This window comes from Chlorocebus sabaeus, chromosome 2 (genome assembly GCF_047675955.1).
Source record: "Chlorocebus sabaeus isolate Y175 chromosome 2, mChlSab1.0.hap1, whole genome shotgun sequence".
In the NCBI taxonomy this organism is placed as follows: domain Eukaryota; kingdom Metazoa; phylum Chordata; class Mammalia; order Primates; family Cercopithecidae; genus Chlorocebus; species Chlorocebus sabaeus.
In genome coordinates, this window is record NC_132905.1 from 62,204,435 (window position 1) to 62,230,582 (window position 26,148).

At 42.0% G+C, this 26,148-nt stretch overlaps 1 protein-coding gene across 1 annotated transcript; it reads right to left on the reverse strand.

Annotated features, from left to right (window-relative positions):
• Positions 1–1,062: 1,062 nt before the first annotated feature.
• SIRPB2 (signal regulatory protein beta 2) lies at positions 1,063–16,719 on the reverse strand. The gene is given in 5 exon segments (XM_007962582.3): positions 1,063–2,225; positions 3,081–3,315; positions 3,317–3,423; positions 4,508–4,873; positions 16,469–16,719. Coding segments are annotated over 5 exon segments (1,038 nt in total). The 5' UTR covers positions 16,545–16,719; the 3' UTR covers positions 1,063–1,971.
• Positions 16,720–26,148: the final 9,429 nt, after the last annotated feature.

Sequence of the window (26,148 nt, forward strand, 5' to 3'; positions counted from 1 at the left end):
TGCTGCCCTAGGGGAGGTGATGGTGGGAAGAAGTCCTGGCCAGCTAGCTGGGCATTAAACTCAGGTGTACCACAGGGCAGGTGAGAGGCTGCCTGTATGCCGCTGTGGCGGAGATAACTGGTTATCTCCTGATTTCTACCGTCCGGTTTCTCTAGTGAAAACTTGCAGCTGGGCGCATTGCTGCCAGAAATAAAGACTACATTTCCCAGCCTTTCTGCAGCTAGGTTGTGACTATGTGACCCCATTCCAGCCAAGCAGAGGTAAGTGAGGTGGCCAAGTTCCTGACTGTGCCCTTAAAGGGGAGGGTCCTGCTCCCCTTCCCTGCCTTCTCCAGTCTGGCTGCCTAGAAGGTGGACCTGGTAGCAACGAGATCAATGAATCCTGGGTCTCAAAACCAGGGAGTCTCTGTATTGCTTGGCCTGCTGATGGTCAACTTTCTGGTTGATTTCCACTGGTTTAAGCAACTGTTATTTAAGAGCTTTGTTATATTTGTTGAACCTGTATTCTAATATTACACCCACCCAAGCCAGCCATGAGGGGGATGGAAGGAAGGCAGGTAGGGGTGGGGAGAAGGGTGTAGATGGAGGAGCACAGATGATCTGGCTGGTTGAGCTCAGAGATGCTTAGGGACACCTCCTGGGAAGAAGACTCTGAGTTGGATGTTGGAGGCCAAGAAGGATGTGGTGAGGTGGGGAAAGGGGCAGAGCTCACCAGAAAGGGCTTCAGCAGGGGCAAGGGTGTTGAGGAGAGACTGAGCCAGAGACTGAAAAGCAAGGAGGTCTTGAACAGGCCAGAAGGAGAAAGGGAGACACTTTAGAGGGAAGCCCAGTGCAAAGAGGGGAATTTCACTGGGTAGTCCAAAACCAGATGTAGGGATCTAGGAGTTCGTCATGAGGCCTGGGGGCATCTGGAGGCTGGGACTGGAGGTAGGGAAATGGTTGAGGAGCCCTGGCTCCTCTCCAACTCAGAGGATCCCCAGTCTTGGGCTGACCCCTCACTCTTGACCCTTGCTCCATGCTAAGGTGTTCATGGCTTCTGCTGGGTCTGTGGTCTTGACATCTTCTTGCCCAGGGCTCCTCCGAGAGGTAGCCAGAGCCAGTAGAAGTGCAGCCAATGTAATTGCCTTCAGTCCCAGGACCACAGGTGCAAACACAACCAGGAGGCCTGGTAGGCACAGGAGAGAGCTCAGGCGGGACCCATGGTGAGGGCCCCATAGCCCACACCTCAGTGCTGCCCATGGGCAAGGTCACACCCTGCTGCTGTATAACCTCTGGAGCTGTATCCTTTCTACATTGAAAGATGAGATCAAAGACCATCCTTCCCTCTGCCCTGGGCCCAGAGAAGGGTTGCCCAATATTCTACCTGCACCTGTAATCATCTCAGTCACACCCCTAACCTCTGCTCTTCCTGATTGCCTAATGCAATCCTCAAGGCAATCCTATAGTATAGGATAGTGATCCAATTTTTATAGATAAGGAGACAGACCCAGAGTGGGGAAATGATTTTCTCAGTGCCACACGTGTTAAAGAAGTCACGGGACCCAGGCAGTCTGGCCCCCATGAATGGTAGGAGCAGGGCCGAGCATCAGGAAGGCAATCTGACCATGTCTATCACAAGCTCCCACCAGATAATGAGAGCCCTCGAATGTTAACAGGAGATGTGCCAGGCACAATTCTGGACACTTGGCATGTGTGATCTCATTGAGTGCACACACAACCCCATGAAGTAGGCTCTCTGATTCTTGTCCTCTCCTCCCTAGTTCATAGAGTCAGATACCAGATTCAAGGGGCAAGAACCTGCCCATCACATTAGGAAGGGGCTCCACCCAGGAGGCTTAGCTACAAAGCCACGTTCTCCAGTGTTGCTGTGCATAGCCTCACAGCCCTACACTCAGATTCACAGGGAGCTCACCGCCTCTCAAGCAAAATTTCCCACTAAACAGTTACATGGCCCTGGCTATGAGAAAGTTCGTTATAACTGAGCTGTTATAACATGGTTCTCTGGGGTCCTAGTTCTGCAGTTGAGATGAAGTCCTGGGAGCTTTCTTGGTGGCAGATTAGCCCCAGGAGTCTGGGACTGCTCCCTTCCCATGACCAAGCCATTCATGGCCCCCTTGCCTGTGGGGGACTCATTGACTCCACTGAGGTGGGTGCACTCACCTGTTGGAGACATCTCAGTTGCATGTTCACTGGTGAATTCTGCCTCTTGGGAAGAGGTAGATTTTGCTGCAAGGGAGAGAGGCTTTCTCATACTTCCCTTTCTCTCCCACCACTTCCTAAGTCCTAGGAGCTGGGGTCTCTGGGATGAGTCTGCCAGTTTCTACCTGGGTGCGGGCTAGAAGTCAAACCTGCAGCTAGGAAGGACAAAGTTAGACTTTCTACTGGAGCACCTTTAGAGTATGGACATGTCTAATTCATTGCAGTGTCTCCAGTACTTAGTACAGTGCAGGACACTCAACAGGCATGTAGTAGATGTTTGTTGAATTATTATTGTTACTATTATTTTTTGAGATGGAGTTTTGCTCTTGTTGCCCAGGCTGGAGTACAATGGTGCTGTGATCTTGGTTCACCGCAACCTCCGCCTCCTAGGTTCAAGCGATTCTCCTGCCTCAGCCTCCCAAGTATCTGGGATTACAGGCATGCACCACCATGCCTGACTAATTTTGTACTTTTAGTAGAGACGGGGTTTCACCATGTTTGTCAGGCTGGTCTTGAACTCCTGACTCAGGTGATCTACCCACCTTGACCTACCAAAGTGCTGGGAGATCAGGAGTGAGCTACGGCACCTGGCTGATGTTTGTTGAATTGTTAATGATCTATACAGAGTTCTGTGGCAACCAGAATGGGGAGAAATTAACTCTGCTTGAGAGGAGAAGGTTTTACAGAGGAGGGGCCATTTGTGCTGGGCCTTGAAGGATGAGTAGGAGTTTTCAGAGAAAAGGAGAAAGCATTCCAGGTAGAGGGAAAAACTTATGTAAAGATGTGGAGGCTGGGAAGAACTGACTTGTTCCGGACATGTAGAAAAATTCCTCATGAATACCTGCTCCTCTCCCCCGACAACTCCAAAACCAATTGTCTCACCTTTCACTTTGAGCCTGGTGCCCTGTCCAGACAGGTATTGCCTGTTGGGTTTCCTCTGAAACTTTACACAGTAATAGGTGCCTGCATCCTCACTGGAGACGTTTTGCAGAAGAATGCTGAAGTCATTGTTGGAGGCCCGCACCGCTGTCGCCTTGGGGTGGGAGATGCCTCCAAAGTTGTATATGGCCTCCCGGCTCACACCAGCTCCCTGGAACCACCTGATGGGTCCGGGGGGGACCGTCTCCAAGCACTGTGCAGTTCAGAAAGACCGTGTCTCCAGTGGTCCCCAACACCAATTCCTGGGGCTGGATGATCCACAGGTCTGGTTCAGGGTCCCCAGCTCCTGAAGCCAAAGAGGAGGTCCTTGTTGGATTCCATCTCCTCTTCCATCGTTCACTCATTTCCTCCCTGGTGTTTTCCCTCCCTTCCTTCTTTCCAGATTTCTTCACTCGGCCACTCCTTGCTGCTTTCTTTATTACTCACCAGTTGACTTGTTCAGTAAAAAAACTCTGAGTACCTACTACATACCAATGGTAGGACTGGGGAACATGAAACTCAGGAAGACACACAAGTGCCCAGCCCTAAAGCCATTCTCTGTCTTCCAGTGGAGATGGTCAAAAAATTGCCCAGAGGTGAAAACCCAGAAGACAGCAGGACTACAGAGGAACCCTTATGGCTTGGAAGAAGCCAGTGAAGGCTTCCTGAATCTGGCATCACGTTAAAATGAACTCCCACGTGCAGATACTCTCCATGTCACCAGTTTATGGGGTGGTTCCACAAGCATCCATTCTATTTAATCACCCAAATGACTCTTGAAGTACAAATTGTACTGCCTGTTTTTCAAGCATAGCACTTGAGGCATGTAGAGCCAGGGTAACTGACTTAAGAAGGAACTGCTATTCAATGACAGGCCCAGGATTTGGGTATTCAGGTCACCATAGGTGGACTTACAGATGCCATGATTGATTACTTGGGGAGTGTGGTAGATGACATGATCAGCCTCAGGTTTTGACTCTGTGCTTGTAATAGGGTACATCCACACTCTTACCTTGGCTGCATGGTGGAAGAGTATTCTTCCTTGTCCCTTGACTTGGAGCTGAGCCACGTGACTTGCTTTAGCCAATGGGCTGTTAGCAGACATAATGTGAGTAGATGCTTGAGGTGTACTTGAAGAGTTGGGACTGGGCTTCTGTTTCTGCCATCTCTATGAGAAAAACATGCCCCACGTAGTTGCTACCTCTCCAGCCTGGGCTCTGGCATGAGACATGAGGAGTGGAACCACCCAGCCACATGTAAATGTGCATACAAATATGTATTGTTGTATGCTGCTGCAATTTTGTGTGATACAGCATGATACAGTGGATAAAGGTGACTGTGCAGGGAAATAGACTGGAGCAAATGTGTGGCCTGCAGGGCCTGATACTCACCCTTCACAAGCACTGAGGTGCCTTCATCCGATTTCATTTCTGAATATTCACTCAAACCATCAAACCTCACACAGTGGTAGGTTCCAGTATGCTCCTTGGTGACATTGTGGATATAGATGGAATAATCGCAATTCAGTGGTTCTGATGTCCGTTGGATCATGGGCATCACCCCGGGGAAGGAGCCACGTTTAAAGTTATAAATTTCTTGTTGGTCCTTAGTGCTCACCTTGACCCATTTTATCATACCATCGGCGCAGGAGCTGACCACCATACACCTCAGTAGGAGTGTCTCGCCTTCTGCCACCAGCATGGGGCCCTCGGGCTGTAACACCTGCCCGTCATTCCTGCTGCTTTGCCCAGAGGCATCTACAAAAGAGGAAGAAAGACCTTGCACTGGGCAGGAAGGACTTGGAGCACTAAATGACAAGCTTAAAACAATCAAACCATCATCTGGCCAAGAACAATGGCCCAGGACACGACAGGAGTGTCATTAGAGAGGGAAGGGAAAGAGGGGACAAGATGGCTGGCTGCAGAGAGAGAACTGAGCTATGCAATGGAAAAACCTACAAAGAATAAATAACACTCAAGTGCTCACCATGTGTTGGCTCCTGCATGCATTATGTCACTTATTCTTCACAATGCTCCCGTAAGGTAAACGGCATTATTCCCATTTTTCGACAGAGGAAACTGAGGGCCCAGAAAGGTTAGGCAGCCGTCCCAGGATCATCTGCTAGGATTGTGTCTCCCAAATGCACATGTTGATGTCCTAAACCCCAGTACCTCAGAATGTGACATATTTGGAGATAGGGTCTTTAAGGAAGTAATTCAGTTAAAATGAGGTCATTGGGGTTGGGCCTTAATCTCATCCAACTGGTGTCCTTATAAGGAGAGGAAAGTTAGACACACACATACGGGGTAAGACCATGTGAAGATACAGGGAGAAGGCGGCCGTCTATAGGCTGAGGAGAGAGGCCTCAGACAAACCAGCCCTGTAGACATCTTGATCTCAGTTTCCAGCCTCCAGAATTGTGAGAAATTACATTTATATTGTTCAAGTCACCCACGCCATGCTACTTTGTTATGGAAGCTCTGGCAGACTCATACATCACCCAATAGGAGAGTGACAGGCTTGATTCAAACCCTGTCAGTCTGTTTCTGGAGCTCTGGCTGTTAATCTTCAAATGCCACCCTTCAGAGACGTAGGTTTGTGTGTTGCGGGGTTCAGTGTAAATACCCTTCCTGCCTCCTGTGAATTCTTCAGCAGACTGCAGTTCATGTTAATGTGTTGTGAAGTGAGTCTATTTTGAAGACAGGTTGAACTGTTGAGTTTGTCCTCAAAGTGCATACAGAGAAAGAGGGCTGAGGCCTCCCATGGGTGTTCTGGGTCAAAAACATCACATGTACTCCTTCTAACAATTCTGTGAGGTAGATGCTGTTATAATCTCAGTTTTAAAAACTTTTCCGTTTATTATTTATTTTTATTTTTATTTTTTGTAGTGATGGGTACTCACTATGTTGCCCAGGCTGGTCTCAAACTCCTGTGCTCGAGTGATTCCTTCCCCTTGGCTTCCCAAAGTGCTGGAATTACAGGTGTGAGCCACCATGCCCAGCCTATAGTCTCCATTTTTGAGATGAGAAAGAAAACGAATGCTCACAGTGGTAAAGAAACATGAGGTGAACCATGCATTCAGTAGATACCATGTCCAGGATTTGAACTCAGATCAGGTGACTTAAGATTCTGCTCAACTCAAGGTCAGCAGTTTTGTATCCCGAGTTTCCTTTTTGTCTGTATTCCCATCAGCCTTTGTGAATAGCTCAGTCACACTCCACATATTTGTTTGCAGTATATCATGGTGTTTCTCAGTTGTGAATGAGGCAAGGAGAGTAAGAAGGTGAAGCAAACATTCCCTTCTAAAAGGATCTAGGAAAAAGTTATGGAATTCTAAATTCTATTTCTACCTATCTTCAGCTAGGCATGTGCTGTTAACCACCAAGAAAAACTGTCTCACAATTGTGACGAAGTGATAACCGCATGTTGAATCCTAGGGATTGCTTTTGTCCTTGATGTCCTTAATTTCAAGAAATTCAGCAACATCCACTCTCAAGCATTATTTGAGCCAGTCAGATCTGTGATCACTAATCCTTCCTGTTATTTTTTTCCCTGGCCTCGGGGAATTTCCTCACACACATGCACAGAACTGTGCCCATCTCTCAGCACAGGGCTAAGAATGGTGCCTGTTCCCACTAGCCAAACTGGTAAAACCCATGATTGTCAGGGCACTGGGGAAACTCCACAGAAGAGAGTATGCAGCCCAGAAAGAAGTGTTCTGGTCCATCCAAGAAATCCTAAAAGCAAGGCCCCAAATGGATTAAAAAAAATAACATTCTAAGCCGGGCGCGGTGGCTCAAGCCTGTAATCCCAGCACTTTGGGAGGCTGAGACGGGCGGATCACGAGGTCAGGAGATCGAGACCATCCTGGCTAACTCGGTGAAACCCCGTCTCTACCAAAAAATACAAAAAAAAAAACTAGCCGGGCGAGGTGGCGGGCGCCTGTAGTCCCAGCTACTTGGGAGGCTGAGGCAGGAGAATGGCGTAAACCCGGGAGGCGGAGCTTGCAGTGAGCTGAGATCCGGCCACTGCACTCCACCCTGGGCGACAAAGCAAGACTCCGTCTCAAAAAAAAAAAAAAAAAAAAAAAATAACATTCTATTGTGAGGCTTCTGACACACGTATAACTAGAAGTTATGACATCAGTAGAATAAAGACTGGGAGGGGAGAAATGTGAGTTTACTATTGTAAGTTTCTTTTTTTTTGGTATCCATCACCTGAGTATTTATTATTTCTATGTGTTGGGTACATTTCAGGTCCTCTTTTGTAGCTATTTTGAAGAACATAATACATTGTTATGAATTATAGTCACCCTACTCTGCTATCAAACATTAGAATTTATTCCTTTTATCTAACTGTGTGTTTGTACCCATTCACCAACCTCACTCTTAATCCCTCTCCCTCAGACCCATCACCTTTCCTAGTCTTTGGTATCTGTCATTACACTCTCTACTTTCATGAGATCATTTTTAGCACCTGCATAGTTGTCTTTCTGTGTCTGGCTTCTTTCTTTCTTTGTTTCCTTCCTTCCTTCCTTCCTTCCTTCCTTCCTTCCTTCCTTCCTTCCTTCCTTCCTTCCTTCCTCCCTCCCTCCCTTCCTTCCTTTCTTCTTTCCTTCCTTCTTTTTTTTGAGTGTGATGGCATGATCTTGGCTCACTGCAACCTCCACCTCACAGGTTCAAGCAGTTCTCCTGCCTCAGCCTCCAGAGTAGGGCTTACTTCACTTAACATAATAATCTCCAGTTCTATCCGTGTTGCTGTGAATGACTACATGATTTCATTATTATGATTTTTTAATGGTGGAATAGTATTTCATTGTGGGTGTGCTTGGGGACACCATATATATATATACATATTTTTTTTCTTTATCAATTCATCCGTTGACTGATGCATAAATTGATTCCATACATCTGCAATTGTGAATATTGCTGCAATAAACATAGAAATGCATGCACTCCTTTGATATATTGATTTCTTTTCCTGTGGATAAATACCTGTTCTAGGATTGCTGGATCATATGGCAGTTCTATTTTTAGATTTTTGAGAAATCTCCATACTATTTTCCATAATGGCTGTACTAATTTACGTTCCCACCAATAGCATATAAGAGTTCTCTTTTCTCCTCATCCTCATCTTTTTTTTCTTTTTTTTTGAGAGGAAGTCTTACTGTGTCACCCAGGCTGGAGTGCAGTGGCACCATCTTGGCTCACTGCAACCTCCACCTCCTGGGGTCACGTGATTCTCCTGCCTCAGCCTCCTGAGTAGCTGGGATTACAGGAACATGGCACTACACTCGGCTAATTTTTGTATTTTCAGTAGGGACAAAGTTTCATCATATTGGCCAGGCTGGTCTCAAACCTCTGACCTTAGGTGATCTGCCCGCCTCAGCCTCCCAAAGTGCTGGGATTACAGGCATGAGCCACAGCACCTGGCCTGTTTTTGTTTGTTTGTTTGTTTGTTTGTGTGTCTTTTTGACAATGGCCATTCTCACTGGGATAAGATGATATCTCATTATGGTTTTGATTTGCATTTCCCTGATGAGTGATGTTGAGCTTTTTATCATATATCTCTTGGCCATTTGTATGTCTTCTTTGGGAAATGTTTATTCATTCCTTTCCTTTGCTCATTTTTAATTAGATTCTTTGTTTGTTTCTTTGCTTTTTTAACTGTTGTTTGAGTTCCTTATATATTCCAGATATTAGTCCCTTGTCAAATGAGTACTTTGTGAATATTATCTCTCATTCAGGAGGTTGTCTCTTCACTCTGTTGATTATTTTTCTTCAGTGAAGAAGCTTTTTAGTTTAATATAGTCCCATTTGTCTTTTTTTGTCTTTGTTGCCTGCCTTTCTGAAGTCTTAGCCACAAAACGTTTGCCTAGAGTAATATCTTGGAGTGTTTTCTGATTTCTTTGTTTTATTTTTCAGAATTATCTTGTATCTTACTGAGCTTCTTCAGTATTAACATTTTGTGTTCTTTTTCTGGGATTTTGTTCATTTCTTCTTCTTTGGGATGTGGTATTGGTATAATAGACAAATGGCATAGAATACATAGACAAATGGTTTAATAGACCAATGGCATAGAATAGAAAACACAGAAATAAATCCATGTAGTTACAGCCAATTGATTTTTGGCAAAGGTATCAAGAATATACATTCAATAAATGGTGCTGGAAAAACTGGATATCCATATGCAGAAGAATAAAAGTAGACTGCTATTTCTCACCATATACTAAAATCAACTAAAGATGAATTAAAGATCTACCTGTAGGACCTAAAACTATAAAAACTACTAGAAGAAAACAGGGAAGGCACTCCAGGACACTGGTATAGGTAAAGATTTTATGACTAAGACCTCAAAAGGGTCAGGCAACTAAGATAAAAATAGAAAAATGGGACTATATTAAACTAAAAAGCTTCTTCATAATAAAAGAAACTATCAACAGAGTGAAGAAACAAACTCTTGAATGAGAGAAAATATTTGCAAAGTACTCACCTGACAGGGGACTAATCTAATATCCAAAATATACAGGAAACTCAAATAACTCAACAGTTAAAAAAATCTCATTAAAAAGTTGGCAAAGGAAATGAATCAACATTTCTCAAAAAAAGACATACAAATGGCCAACAGGCACATGAAAAAAATGCTCAACATCACTAATCATCAGGGAAATGCAAATCAAAACCACAATGAGATATCATCTTACCCCAGTTGGAATGACCATTAAAAAGGCAACAATAAAAAAAAAAAAACAAAATAAAATAAACAAACCACCACAAATATATGCTGGTAAGGTTGCAAAGAAAAGGAAACTTTATACATGGTTGGTGGGAATGTAAATTAGGACAGCCACTATGAAAAACAGTATGGAGATTTCTCAAAAATCTAAAAGTAGAACTGCCATATCACCCAGCAATACCACTACTGGATGGCCAGTATGGAATACTATTTGGCTATAAAAACAAATGAAATTCTGTCATTTGCCGCAACATGAATGAAGGTGGAGTTCATTATGTTAAGTGAAATAAGCCAGGCACAGAAAGACAAACATCACATGTTTTCACTCATATGTGGGAGCTAAAAAAATTGATCTCATGAAGGTAGAGGGTAGAATGATACTTACCAGATGTGGGGAAAAGTGAGTGTAGGGAGAGGGGGATGAGAGAGATTTGTTAATGGGTACAAACATACAGTTAGATAGAAGGAATAATATCCTGCCATTTGATATCAGAGTATGGTAACTATAGTTAACAACAATGTATTGTACATTCCAAAATAGCTGGAAGAGAGGACTTAAAATGTTCCTAACACAGATAAATGAAAAATACATGAGGTGATGGATATCCCAAATACCTGGACTCATTTATTACACATCCTATGCATGTAACAAAGTATTACATGAACCCCATAAATATGTACAAATGTTATGTATCGATTAAAAAAAGAGAAATTAGAAAGTATTTTGAACTGAATGAAAATGAAAACATAGTATAAAAATTTGCGGGATTCCATTAAAGCAAGGGGAAATTTGTAGTATTAAATGCCTATATTTGGAAAGAAGAAAGGACTTAAATAAATTACCCACTTTCCACCTTAAGAAACTACAAAAAAGGCCAATAAACTAAACCCAAAGTAGTGAAAGAAAGGAAATCATCACGCTCTAAATGAAACTCTATACAGAACACACATACACACACATAGACACACACATACACACAGAAAAAAATCAATGAGAAGAAGAAAATCTTTGAGAAGATCGCTAAAGTTGATAAATTGCTAGTCAGATTGAACAGAGGGGACACACACAGAAAGAATCTCAATTATTAAAATAAGGAATCAGTTGGTGATACTACTACAGATTTTACTCTTATTAATATAATAATAAGGGAATATTATGGAAAACTTCAAGTTATGTATATTTGACAAATTAGGTAACATGAACAAATTCCTTGAAAAAGATACACTGCCAAAGCTTTCTCGAGAAGAAAAAGATAACCTGGTTAGCCCTATTATTTATTAAAATGTTTAATCTGTTGTTAAAAGTCTTCCTGGAAATAAAGCTCCAATCTTAGAAAGTTTCATTCATGAATTTTCCATATCTTTTCTCTTTTTTTTTTTTTCTGAGACAGAGCCTCACTCTGTCACGCAGGCTGGAATACGGGGGCATGATCTCGACTCACTCCAATCTCTGCCTCCCAGGTTCAAGCGATTCTCCTGCCTCAGCCTCCTGAGTAGCCACGATTATAGGCATGCACCACCATGCCCGGCTAATTTTTATATTTTTGGTAGAGGCAGGGTTTCGCCATGTTAGCCAGGCTGGTCTTGAACTCCTGGCCTCAAGTGATCTGCCTGCCTCAGCCTCCCAAAGTGCTGGGATTACAGACATGAGTCACCATGCCTGGCCAAATGTTCCATATCTTTAAGAAAGAAATAATACCAATTTTATACAAAACTTTTAGAAAAATTGAGAAAAGGAGTATACTTTTCTAACTGTTCTATGAGTCCCTGTGTTATCTTGAAACCGAACCCTTTTCCTTATGAGGAAAGAAAACCAATCTCTCTCATGAACATAGATAAAAAAATTTAAACAGCATTTTAGTAAACTGAATTCAGCAATCAGCAATATTTAGAAAGTATAAATACATTATGATCAAGTTGAGCTTATCCCTGGAATATAAAGTTGGTTTAACATTCAAAAATCAATCAATGTAATTTACCATATAACTAAACACAAACACACACACATATGCATGCACTCATATAATCATCTTAACAGGTGCAGAAAAAGCAGTTTTCAAAATTGAATATGGATTCCTAATAATAACTCTCAGCAAACTAGGAAGATAAGGAAGCTTTTTCAAGTTGATAAGGGGCACCTGTGAAAACCCTACAACAACTATATCAAGCTTAGTGGTGCAAAAATGAATGTTTTTCCCTGCTGATCAGGAACTAGACAAGGAAGCCTGTTTTTACCATTTCTATTCATTATTGTAGGATAGGTACTAACCGTGCTAAAAGGTAGTAGGAAATAAAAGACATCCAGATTTGAAAGAAAAAATAAAATTATCTTTATGTGCAGATGACATAATTAAAATTGCAATGAAAATTTCTTAAAAAGGCTACTAGACCTAATAAATGAATTTAGCAAGGTTGACGATAAAAGATCAATGTACAAAATTATATGTATTACTATATACTAGCAATAAACCATTTGAAATTGGAATTTAAAAATTTCCAGTCATCAATATAAAAAATAGAAAATATTTAGCCAAAAATGTGAAGAAACTGCAAACTGAAAACTTACAAGACATTACTAAGAGAGAGAGAGAGAGAGAGAGAGAAATCAAGCTTAAATAGAGAGGTACACACTGTTCATATGTTGCAAGATTCAATATTGCTTAGATGTCAATTCTCTTAAGTTGATATATAACTCAATGCCATGTCTGTTCAAATCTTAGCAGGCTTCACTTTAGAACTGATATACTAAATCTAAAATTTATAGAATAGCCAAAACAATTTGAAAGAGAATACAGTTAGAAAGCTAACACCACCTGCTTTCAAGACTTGGATAATGTTACAGTGATCAAGACAGTGTGGTATTGCAGAAAGATAGATAAACATACCAGAGGAACTGAATAGAGAGTCTAGAAATAGTCCATGCAAATAGAGGCAACTGAGTTTTTAAAAAGAGATGAGGTCTCACCATGTTGTCCAGGCTGGAGTGCAGGGCTATTCTGGGTGTGATCATCATAGCACACTGCAGCCTCAAACTGCTAGTCTCAAGAAATCCTCCTGAGTAGCTAGGAGTACAGGTGCATGCCATGGCTCCTAACTATAATTATCTGATATTTGACAAAGGTGCAAAGACAATTCAATGGAGAATGGGGAGTTTTTTCAACAATGGTGCAAGAACCATTGGAAATACATGTGCAAACAAATGAACTTTGGTTTATACCTCAAACTATATAAAAATTAACTCAAATAGATCATATAACTAAACATAAAATGTTAAACTATACAAATTCTAGCTGCAAACATGGAAAAAAACTTTGTAACTTTGGGCTAGGCAAGGATTTCTTAGATGTAACACCAAAATCATGATCCATTAAAGACAAATTGATGAATTAGACTTCATAAAAATTAAGAACTCCTGCTGTTCAGAAAACACTTGTAAAAGAATAAAAAGACAAGTCACAGAGTAGGAGAAAAATCTTTGCAAAGCATATATCTGGCAAAATATTTGTATCCATAATATATAAAGAACTCTCAAAACTCAATAATAAGAAACACACTTAAAAAATGGAAGTCGAATAGACACTTCACCAAAAAGGGATGCATAATGTAAAAAATGTTCAGCATCATTACAAGTCAGGGAGTTAAAATCACAGTGAGAGGTTGGTAATCCCAGGACTTTGGGAGGCTGAGGCAGGTAGATCACTGGATCCCAGGAGTTCAAGACCAGCCTGGGCAATATGGTGAAACTTTATCTCTACCAAAACAAAAAAAACCAACCAACCAACCAGCCAACCAACCAACCACAAAAATTAGCTGGGCATAGTGACATGTGCTTGTAGTCACAGTTACTTGGTAGGCTAAGGTGGGAGGATCGCTTGAGCCAGGAAGATGGAGGTTGCAGTGAGCCGAGATCAAGCCACTGCACTCCAGCGTGGGCAACAGAGTGAGACCCTGTCTCAAAAAAAAAAAAAAAAAAAAAAAAAAAAAAAAAAAAATCACAGTAAGATATTACTATATACCCATTAGAATGACTAAAATTAAAAAGACTGACCATAATAAGTGTTGGTGAGGATGTATAGGAACTGCCATCCTCCTACATTGCTGATGAGAATGTAAAATGGTACAACTCCTTTGAAAAACAGTTTGGCAGTATCTGAAAAACTTAAACATACGGCAACCATATGATCCAGTCATTTTATTCTCAGATATTTCCCTAAGAGAAATGAAAGCATATATCCACACAAAGACTTGTACATGAATATTCATAGATGCTTTATTTATAATAGCCCTAAACTGCAAACAACCCAAATGTCTGTCTGCAGGTGAATGGGAAAGGGTTTATCCATACAATGGATAGACATGAGAAGAAATGAACTATTGACATATGCAACAACATGAATGAATCTCAAAATAATTATGCTGAGTAAAAGAAGCCAACCAAAAAAGAGTACAACTGTGTGATCCTTGTTATATAACATTCTAAAAAATGCAAACTATAGTGACAGAACACAGATCCATGTTTGCTTTGGAGACTAGGAGGAGTGGCAAGGACGAATCACAAGGAAAGTTTTGGGTTCTGGATACGTTCATGATGCTGATTTTGGTGATGATTTCACAAGTGTGAAATATACCCAACACTCACAAACAAAACTTACAAAATTGTCTACTTTATATATGTATGGTTTAATGTAGTCAATTACATTCACTAGAGCTGTTAAAAATAAATTATTTGTAAAGATGAAGCCTGTGTGTGTGAGGAGAAAGAAGCAATGGAGGAGAGGAAGAAGGAAGGACTCAGGAAGTCTTATCTCAGCTGGGAGTGAGTCTGGGGAAGTGAACACCAGGGAAGAAGCTGGAGCCTGGACTCAGTCCTGGTGCCCACACCCCTTCCCTCCCTCTCCCCTTCTGAGTCTCCTTCCATGTTGTCACTTGGGTTTTAGGAGGTGTCCTAGGAGGTTTGCCTCTGCCTTGTTGGTGGAGCTGGACCAACCCTGGGCTTCCTTCTTATCTATTTTCCATCTGCATCCTCTGCATTTCATGGTTCCTATACAGGGGCTCCCTTTAAAAGCCTTATAGAAAATTTGTTAGCCCCAGTCTCCTCTACTACAAAATAGGTGCACTCATAGGACCTTTCTCTAGGGCTGCTGTGAGTATTAAATAGAAAAGTGGTGAGACTCAACCCTGGGCCAGCTACGTAATTTGTGAGGCCAAGTGCAAAACGGGAATGCAGGTCCCTTGTTCAAAAACTGTTGAGCAACACAGCAGAGCATTAAACCAAGCATGGGGCCTTTCTAAGCAGGGGATTCTGTGCCCCTACATAGAGGGCACACCCATGAACCAGCCCTGACTCAGCTTGAGATGCAGCTGGACTCAAACCTTCCAACTGACTGGTTTAAGCAACTTCTCTTATTTTCCATCTATTCTATTCCAGCCATCATTGGGAATATTTTTTATTCGGGGGTAGTTTAGATTTCTGATTTCCTAGTCTAGTGCCTAAAACATAGCAGACACTCAAAAGTACTTGTGGAATGAGAACTAGGAATTACGATTCATATCTTACAATTGAGGAAATCAGTTCGGAGAAGTGAAGTGGTGTCTCGAGTCATATGACCAATGAGTAAGGGAGCACCCAGGTCTGATCCCTCACCTGGGTTCTGCCAGGATCTCTCCTGGGGATGGCCACCCCGGAGGACCAAATATGTGATGGACACAATCTAGATCTCAGTAGAGCCTGGAGCAGGGGCCCAGATGGGCAGGAGATGGAATGAGCCCACTGAGAGCCAAGTATTCCTGCCTGGTAGATCAGACGGTTCTGGACTTGGAGACTGAGCTATATATTCAGCGGTCTCAAGACTCAGGAGCTAACCTGGCCTGCCCCTGAGTTAAAGGAGACATGGGAATGATAATAATAATCGCCAACAGTTATCAAATCTTTGTTATGCCAGGCTCTTATGGGTATAATCTTGATAAATTCTCCTAAGAAAGTCACAAGGTGAGTCCTATTTTTAGCTCCATTGTATAATTGGAAAAATTGAGGCTCAGAAAGAAGTTATTTAAACTGGTTAGTGGTGAGGTTTGAACCCACTGCGTCTTAAGCTGAGCCAGGGTTGGTTCCTGGCTGTGCCATTTACACAGTTGCACAGGGCCCTGTGCTTAGAAGGATCCCATGCTTAGTTTAATGCTCTGCTGTGTTGCTCAATACTTTTTGAACAAAAGACCACAGTTTTCATTTTGCAATGGGTCTCATAAACGATGCAGCTGGCCCAGGGCTGAGCCTCACCACTTTTCTATTTAATACGCCCTAGAGGAAGGTCCCATGAGTGTCCCTGTTTTGTAGAAAAGTCTCCTGGGGCTAAAAGAGCTGCAGCATCTGACGTGGGCATAGGGGCATCCAAGCTGGAAGCCAGTGGGTGTGAGCGCAGAGCCTGGGAGCTTATCACTTCACTATGCTGCTTCTTGGGACGCTGGGTCTGCCCTCTGCCGGAGACAGGCAAATTTTCAGTGTCCCCCTCTTTATCTTCAATGGGGTCAAGTTTCTCCAGGCATGCCAGAGCACTTAGCGCCCCTCTAGGGACTGATCAGCCAGGAGTGAACCCTGTTGTGTCCTAGATTCCACTTACCTGAGGGGACAAGGACCAGTACCAGCAGCAAGAAGCAGGGAGACAAGCAGGCCAGGCAGGCGGGGGCAGGCATCATGCAGCACCTGGCATCTTCTGTGGTCCCAGATACTTGGGGCTCCTTTGCTCTTTGGTGAGTGTTGGAGTCTGAGGTGGGGCCCGTGGACAAGGCAGTTTCTGTGTCTCTTGGCCACAGCTGTTTGGGGAAGTGTTTTCATTGCAGCAACACGAGGCTGTTGGTGCAATAGGAAGGAGCCCGGTCAAAGGGTTTCCTGCTTTTGTGTCTGGGTTGTGGTTCCTGTAATCACTGTGCTAAAACCTTGATGACCCCTTGCTATAGGCTCCATCCTAGGTGCCCGGGAGGGAGGTGGGCAGTGAGGTCATAGGATGCACTCTGGAATCAGCTGGACTTTGAAGCAAACATTGGATCTTCCTCTTCCTGGCTGTGCAAGATTTCAAAGTCACTTGCCATTTCTGAGCCTTTGTTTCTTAATTTGCAGCATAGGAACAGCAGCAATCCCCTCTTCAGAAAAGTTTTGGTGAGACTACGAGAAATAATGTGTGCGAGGGCACAGAACAATGTAAATGCTAAACATGTTAACTATTTTTATTTATTTATTTATTTATTTATTTATTTAGGAACGGAGTCTCGCTCTGTCGCCCAGGCTGGAGTGCTGTGGCAATCTCCATTCACTGCAAGCTCCACCTCCCGGGTTCACACCATTCTCCTGCCTCAGCCTCCTGAGTAGCTGGGACTACAGGCACCTGCCACCACACCCGGCTAATTTTTTTTGTATTTTTAGTAGAGATGGGGTTTCACCGTGTTAGCCAGGATGGTCTCGATCTCCTGACCTCGTGATCTGTCTGCCTTGGCCTCCGAAAGTGCTGGGATTACAGGCGTGAGCTGCCATGCCCGGTCATATTAACCATTATTATTCATGATATGCAGAAAATAGAGGAGGTGACATTTCTTAAGAAGAAGGATTTATTATAAAGCAAGCCCCATGGGGGCCTCCTTTTAGCACTGCAGGGAGGGTGCAGGACTAATTCCTAAAAGTATAATCATGAGCAACTCTCTCAGCTTCTGTTTCCTGGGGTCCGAGTGAAACACACCCAGATGGTGCAAACATTTGTGTTTGTGGCATCTTTGTTTCCTGTAAGTGATCTGAACTTCCTCAGGAGCCTCCTGGTGCTGGCTATCGAGAAAGAAATGCTTAACCTTGCCAATTCATGCAATCTAGGCAGTCTCTTTAACCACACTGTCTGGGTTCAAATCTTGGCTTTACTCAGTCTGGCTGTGTGACCTTAGGGCAATCATTTGACCATTTTGTGCCTCAGTTTCCTCATCTGTAAAACAGGAATAAAAATATAATAGCATGTGTGGGGTGCAGTAAGCACTCTATAGGCTTTCACCATTGTCTTTTAGGTTAACTCAGTCTTTTAATTAACTCAGGGAAAAATACAAGAACAACTCAGTCTTTCATTATTTCACTTCCTCCCTCATGCTTCAGAAGGTTCTGGGTGCAGAGAAAGCTAAAGATTCTCCTGCAACAGGGTGGCAGGCCTTGGATCTGAGTATGTCCCCTGGGTCCCAGGGGTCTGGTGTCTACTACGAGGAGATTAGTCTGGTCTGGTCCCCAAGGACTTTGCACTGGGTCTGTGACTGGTCTTTTCTAGACTTTTGAGGCCTTGCATTGATACCCCTGCTCAATTCCATTACTCCCTCTACTTGTTCTCCTGTCAATGAGATCTATATAGTGAAGCTTCTTTGAAAGCGTCACAAATTTAGATGATTCCACCAGACCCTCAGTACCTCCATGTCATTCTTACACAGAAACTTCTGAATCACCTGCTCATCTATGCAGATTTCTTTCTCAGATATTTGTTTTTTTCTAAAGTTTTACTTACAAATAATTTTATTTATTTTAATAGGCAAGGCATTGTATTGGTTAACTATTGCTGCATAACAAACCACCCCAAAATTTAGAAACTTAAAAACTGTTTAGTTAATTCACAATTTTGTGGGTTGACAATTCAGTCTGGGTTCAGTTTGATGGTCGGGTCTTCTCATCTCAGCTGATTTTGGCTGGGAATGTTCATGCACTTGAAGTCAGCTGCAGGTTGGCTAGGTGGCTTTGTTACTGCAGCTGACTGATTGTTAACCTGGGTACCTCAGCTGTCCTCTATGTGGTCTCTCATCCTCCAGGGCACTCACTTAGGCTTGTTCACATGAAAGGGGCAGTTTTGAGAGACAGTGAAAGGTACAAGGAAACTTCTGCCATATTCTTTTGGCCAGAGCAAGTTACAAGACCAGACAGGATTCAAGGAATGGAAAATAGACTTTGCCTCTTGTTAGGAGGAACTGCAAAGCCTAATTGCAAAAGGTATGGATACAAAGAGAGGGTATAGAATTGTGGATATTTTTGTGATTTATCTGCCATGGGCATCTACAGAGTACAAAATTCAGAGGTCTCAGTGTCTCATTTATAGGGCTCCAGACATTACTTTCCTTAGGGTTAACCGCAGTCACCAGTTTTTGAAGACATTCAATTTCTCTTCTGTTTCTGATCTATTGCTCAAAAGCCAGGTTGGACATGGTTTCTTTGTGATGTCATGGACTATGAACACCCTGGGAAGCCAGGCCATGATCCTTTATGCTGTAGGAATCCCTAAACTCCATTCCCACCCCACCCCAGCATTTGGACTTCAGGACTGTGGGGTTGGCAGGACTCTAGCATCTCAACCCCTGTCTTCTCCCTCTTTTTCTTACTACCTCACCAAGTCATAAGGGGAGGAGTTCCCCTTCTTTCCCTTCTGGTAGGGACTTTCCTAACCTCAGTCCTCTTCCTAACAGCTGGACTTCTTTGTTCTAGATGGAATCCCTCCTGTTCCTTTCTCAAGACAACAAGTCTCACACTCCGGCTTTAGAATAGGAAAAAAGAGCTTCCAGGGAAGGAATTAAACTACTCTGAGGTGGAAAAACGCAAAAGGGAATAGTTAAACATGTTATATTTGTCACATCATCTATAAAACACATGAAATGCGATTGCGCGTGAAGCACTGGCTCCCAGTCATTGCTCAGTAACCAGGAACAGTGGTATTCCTCCTGGTCAGTGTGCTGTCACACGAACCGTAGTGTCTATTACTAGCCTGAGTTAAGTTATCCTCAACAAGAGCACCCGAGGTATATATAGAACACAAGTCTACCCATACAGCTTTTCTTCCTTCTACTACAAAAATGGAACTTTGTTAAAACAACGGCTTTTTCATTGTTTACCATAAAATGGAAAACATACTATGCAAGCACAGGGAGAACGTTCAACCTTAGCAGTAATCAAGTAAATACCAATTTTAAGAAGAGCAATACTGGTGTCTTTGCAATCAGCATCTATCTCCACTTTTTCTCTGCTCTCCTCTTTTTTGGAGGTTCTAAAAGCCTGGGAACTACATTTTCTGTAACTCCTTACCATCGTTGTTCTAGAGGTTCTACCAAGGAGAAGTTCTTGCTTAGATTTGGAAGGTAAAAGGAGAGGCATGCTTGCTTCTCTAGCCATGAAGAGGGGCAGATCAGTGAGAATTGATGGATTTAATTTACGGAAATGTGAGGTTTTGCAGTGCTCCCTGTCTTCTATAAATCACCTCTAAAGCACAGGCAGCTGGGATCATTAGTGGCAATTTCTGTGAGTCTCTCAGATTCCTGATTTTCCAAGCGCTACCAGTGAACTTGGGTGACAAAGCAGTGAGCATTTACAATGGTCTGGAAGCACCAAATGCCACAAGTCCCATGAGAACAAAGCTTGGCTTTTTATGACCTAACACGAAAGTCATCTAGCCTCATTTCTTCCCTTCTTTTCATTTAGGAGGAAGTGTTTGGTGTCTCAATACTAAAGCCTCTAAGGTCCTTGAACTTGATTTTCTGCTATTGGCAATTTGTCCTGCCTAATGGCTTGGTTTGCCTTTCTTGCTCTCTTTTCCTATTTCATGTCAGATCCCATGGTGTGCTTTTTGGTGTTTTTGTTTTAAATTTTTATTAAGGTCTGACTTACATACAGAAAAAGGCACAAGCATTAAATATGCAGTTCGGTGAATTTTTAGACTTTTGCAGCTGTATACTTCTGTGTAATAACCACCCCAAGATGTAGAAAGTTCCTTCTTGTTTCATTCCATTCAATCTCTGGCCCCAGAGGTAACCACCTCTGATTTCTATCACCATAGATTGGTTTTGCTTGTTCTTGGAGTCTTCAGGTTTTTCCAAATATAAGACCATATCATCTGCAAACAAGGATAATCTGACTTCTCCCTTTACAATTTGGATGCCCTTTTTTCTTTCTTTTGTCTGATTGCTGTAGCTAGGACTTCTATTACTACACTGAGTAACAGTGGTGAAAGTGGGTATCCTTGTCATGTTCCAGGTCTTAGAGGTTAGGCTTTCAGTTTCCCTCATTCAGTATGATACTAGCTGTGTGTCTGTCATATATGGGTTTTACTATGTTGAGGTATAGTCCTCCTAAATCCAGTTTTTTTTTAGGATTTTTATCATGAAGGGATGTTAAATTTTATCAGATGCTTTTTCAGCATCAATTGAAATGATCATATGGTTTTTGTCCTTCATTCTGTTGATATGGTGTATCACATTTATTGATTTGTGTATGTGAACCATCCTTGATCATTTCATCCCAGGAATAAATCCCACTTGGTCATGATGAATGAGCTTTTTAATGTATTGTTGAATTCAGCTTGCTAAAATTTTGTTGGGAATTTTTGCAACAATATTCATCAGAGACATTGGCTTGTAATTTTCCTTTTTCTATGTGTTTTTATGTGGTTTTGGTATCAGGGTAATACTGGTCTCATAGAATGAGTTTGGAAGTATCCCCTCCTCCTCTATTTTTTGGAATAGTTTGAGTAGGATTGGTATTAGGTCTTCTTTAAATGATCGGTAAAATTCAGCAGTGAAGCCACTGGGTACTGGGCTTTTCTTTACAGCGAGTCTTTTTATTATAGCTTCAATCTCGTTACTTGCTATTGGTCTGTTCAGGTTTTGGATTTCTTCATGGTTCAATCTTGGTAGGTTGTATGTGTAGATTTTCCAATTTATTGGCATAAAGTTGCTCATAGAAGCCCTAATGATGCTTGGAATTTCTGCAGTATTAGTTGTGATGTCTCCTTTTTCATTGCTGATTTTATTTACTTGGATCTTCTTGCTTTTTTTCTTAGTCCAGCTAAATGTTATTTCCATTTCATTTATTTCTGCTGTGATTTTTTTTTTGAGGCAGAGTCTCTCTCTGTTGCCTATGCTGGAGTCCAGTGGTGTGATCTTGGCTCCCTGCAACCTCCACCTCCTAGTTTCAAGCCATTCTCCTGCTTCAGCCTCCTGAGTAGCTGGGATTACAGGCACCCACCACCGCACCTGGCTAATTTTTGTATTTTTAGTAGAGATGGTGTTTCACCATGTTGGCCAGGCAGGTCTCAAACTCCTGACCTCAGGTGATCTGCCCTCCTCGGCCTCTCAAAGTGCTGGGATTACAGGTGTGAGTCACTATGCTTGACCTCTGCTGTGATCTTTATTATTTCTTTTCTTCTACTAATTTTGGATTTGGTTTGCTCTTTCTTTTTCAGTTCTTTAAGATGCATCATTAGGTTGTTTATTTGAAGTTTTTCTTCTTTTTTGATGTAGGCACTAATAGCTATAAACTTTAATACTGGTTTTGCTATATCAAGTTTTTGTATGTTGTGTTTTGGTTATCATTTGTTTCAATACATTTTTCCATTCCTTTCTTAATTTCTTCATTGACCCACTGGTTATTCTGGAGCATATTATTTAACTTCCAAGCATTTGTATAGCTTCCAAAATTCCTCTGTTATTAATTTCCAGTTTTACTCTATTGTGGTCAGAGAAGATACTTGATATTATTTCAATTTTTTGAATGTTTCAAGACTTGTTTTGTGACCTAACATGTCTATTCTTGAGAATGACCCATGGGTTGAGAAATAAAAAAATATTCTGCAGCTGCTGGATGAAATGTTCTGTAAACATCTGTTGGATCCATTTGGTCTATAGTGTACATTATGTCCGATGTTTCATTGCTGATTTTTTGTCTGGAAGATCTGTCCAGTGCTGAAAGTGGGGTTTTCACATCTTCAGCTATTATTGCATTGGGGCCTATCTCTCTCTTTAGCTTTAGTAACATTTGCTTTATATAGCTGAGTGCTCTAGTGTTGGGTGCATATGCATTTAAAATTGTTATGTCTTCTTGTTGTACTGACCCCTTTATCATTGCATAGTGAGCTTCTTTGTCTTTTCAGTCTACACCTGTCTTTATAGGTGAAATGGGTTTCTTGTAGGACTTGGCCTCCAAATGTGCTGGGATTACAGGTATGAGCCACTGTGCCTGGCAGGCCTTGTTTTAAAAATCCATTTAGCCACTCTGTATCTTTTGATTGGAGAGTTTTCCGTCCATTTACATTCAATGTTATTATTGATAAGTAAGGACTCATTCCTGCCATTTTGTTATTTGTTTCTTGGTTGTTTTGTTTTGTAGTTTTCTCTTTCTTCTTTCTTTCCTTCCTTCCTTTTTTTTTTTTTTTTTTTTTTTTTTTGTGAAGATGAGTTTTTCTGGCTACATAGTTTAGTTTCTTGCTTTTTATTTTTTGTGTATCTGTTGTATGTTTTTTGGCTTGAAGTTTCCACGAGGCTTGCAAATACTACTTTCTAACCCATTTTTAAAGCTGATAACAGCACTGTTTGCATAAACAAACAGAAAGAAAATTAATCAAGACTTTATGCCTTAACTTCTCCCCACACCATTTTTAACTTTTCGTTGCTTCTAACTACATTTATTGTACCATGTCTTGAAAAGTTGTAGTTGTTATTTTTGATTGGTTCACCATTTAGTCTTTCTACTTAATATCAGAATAGTGTATATACCACAGTTACAGTGTTACAATATTCAGTGTTTTTCTGTGTACTTATTATTACCACTGAGTTTTGTACCTTCAGATGATTCCTCACTGCTCATTAACATTCTTTTTTGTTTTTCTGATTCAAGTACTCCTTTAGCATTTCTTGTAGGACAGGTGTGGTGTTGATGAATTCCCTCAGTTTCTGCTTATCTGGAAAGTCTTTATTTCTCCTACATATTTGAAGGATATTTTCACCAGATATACTATTCTAGGGTAAAAGCTATTTTTCCTTCAGCACTTTAAATATCTCATGCCCCTGTCTCCTAGCCTGTTAGGTTTCCCTGAAAAATCTGCTGCCAGATGTATTGGAACTCTATTGAATGTCATTTGTTTCTCTTCTCTTGCTACTTTTAGGATCCTTTCTTTATCTTTGGAAAAAGTTTTATTATTAAATGTCTTTGGGAATTTGATTATTAAATGATTATTAAAAGAAGACTTGAGGTGTTCTTCTTTGGGTTAAATCCTCTTTGGTGTTCTATAACCTTCTTGTACTTGGATATTGATATCTGTCTCTAGGTTTGGGGTGCTCTCTGTTATTATCCCTTTGAACAAACTTTCTACCCCATCTCCTTCTCTACCTCCTCTTTAAGGCCAATAATTCTTAGATTTTCCTTTTGGAGGCTATTTTCTAGATCATGTAGGCATACTTCATTGTTTTTAATATTTTTTTGTCTCTTCTGACTGTGTATTTTCAAATAGCCTGTCTTCAAGTTCACTAATTCTTTCTTCTACTTGATCAGTTCTGCTATTAAAAGACACTGATGCATTCTTCAATATGCTAATGGCATTTTTCAGCTCCAGATTTCTGCTTGATTCTTTTTAACTATTTCAGTCTGTTTGTTAAATTTATTGATAGAATACTGAACTCTTTCTCTGCGTTGTCTTGAATTTCTTTGAGTTTCCCCAAAACAGCTATTTTGAATCATCTGTCTGAAAGGTCACATATCTCTTTTCTCCAGGATTTGTCCCTGGTTTCTTATTTAGTTCATTTTGTGAGGTCACGTTTTCTTGGATGGTGTTGATGCTTGTAAATGCATCTTCGGTGTCTGGGCATTGAAGAGTTAGGTATTTATTGTAGTCTTCTCAGTCTGAGCTTGGTTGTATCCATTCTTCTTGGGAAGGCTTCACTATATTAAAAAAGACTTGGTGTTATGATCTCGTCTATTTCTGCTTTAAGAGGCACTCCAAGCCCAGTAACACTCTGGTTCTTGCAGACCCATAGAGAAACTGTCTTGATGACTTCTTTTGGACAAGATCCAAAAGAATTCTCTGGATTACCAGGCAGAGACTATTGTTCTCTTCCCTTTCTTTCTCCCAAATGAATGGCATCTCTCTGTCTGTTTTGGGTCACCTGGAGCTGGGAGTGAAGTGACACAAGCAGCTTGTGGCCACCACCACTAGGGCTGTGCTGGGTCAGACCTGAAGCCAGAACAGTACTGAATCCCAAGGCCTGCTGTAACCACTTCCTAGCTATGGCCTATGTTCACTCAATGCCTTGGGGCTCTATAATCAGAAGGTGGCAAAGCCAGTCAGACTTGTGTTCTTTCTTTCAGGATGGCAAGTTCCCCTTGGGCTCTGGGCATGTCCAGAGGTGCCATTTGGGAGCCAAGAACTAGAGTCAAAAACCTCAGAAATCTACTGGTGTTCTATTGTACTGTGGCTGAGCTGGCACTCAAACCACAAGATTCAGTCCTTCCCACTCTTTTCTCTTTTCCAAATGCAGAAGAGCCTCATCCCATGACCAACACCACCACAAGCCTTTTGGGAGTTCTGCCACCAATGTTCCTTTAAGGCCCAAGGGCTCTTCAGTCAGCTTGTGGTGAACGCTGCCTGGCCTGGAACTCACCATTTAGGGCAGTGGGCTTCCCTCTGGACCAGGACAGGTCTAGAAATGCTATTCACCAGTGAAGTCCTGGAACTGGGGACTCCAAAAGCCTACTTAATGCTCCATCTCACCGTGGCTGTGCTGGTACCTAATGTGCAAGACAAAGTCCCCCATATTTTTTCCCTCTGTTTTTCTCAAGTGGAAGGAGCCTTGCCTCATAGCCACCACAGCTGGGAATGTGCTGAGTCTCACCTGAAGCCAGAAAGTCTCACCCAAGTCCCTCAACATAGTACCTGGGTATTGCTTCTGGTTATTCAGGGCACAATGTCTCTTTAGTTAGCAGGTGATGAATGCTACCAGGACTGAGTTCTTCCCTTCAAGGCAGTGAGTTCCCTTGTGGCCCAGAGTGTGTCAAGAAATATTATCCTGGAGCTAGGACCTAAAAAGGGGCCTCATGGTGCCCTATCCTGCTGTGGTTGAGCTGACATCCATGTGGGATAAGATGAGGTTTCTCTTCAAATAGCCTGATTAATCCTTTATTCTTTAATTTGTAGTACCCCCACACCCCTTTTTCCCTTTTCTCTTTTTTTCTTCCTTTCTGCCTTTGTTACATGCCCAGACATGCCACAGTATCAGGCGTTATCAGTACCAGCTCACATTCCTTTCCTTATTTGGAAAGAAGACTTGCTCTCTAGCTCATTGCAGACACCCCATCCCCTTTCCCCTCTCTTCCTTACATACCCTCCTTATCTGAAAACAAGTACAAATGTTATCCAACCGGGATTAGTTTAGATTGTACAGCCCAACCCCGGCCAATGGGGAAAGGGCACAGGGGCAGGAATTGTGTTAGGAATAAAGGCTCTTATGACCCTTTGTTCAAGTGTCATGTTCAAGC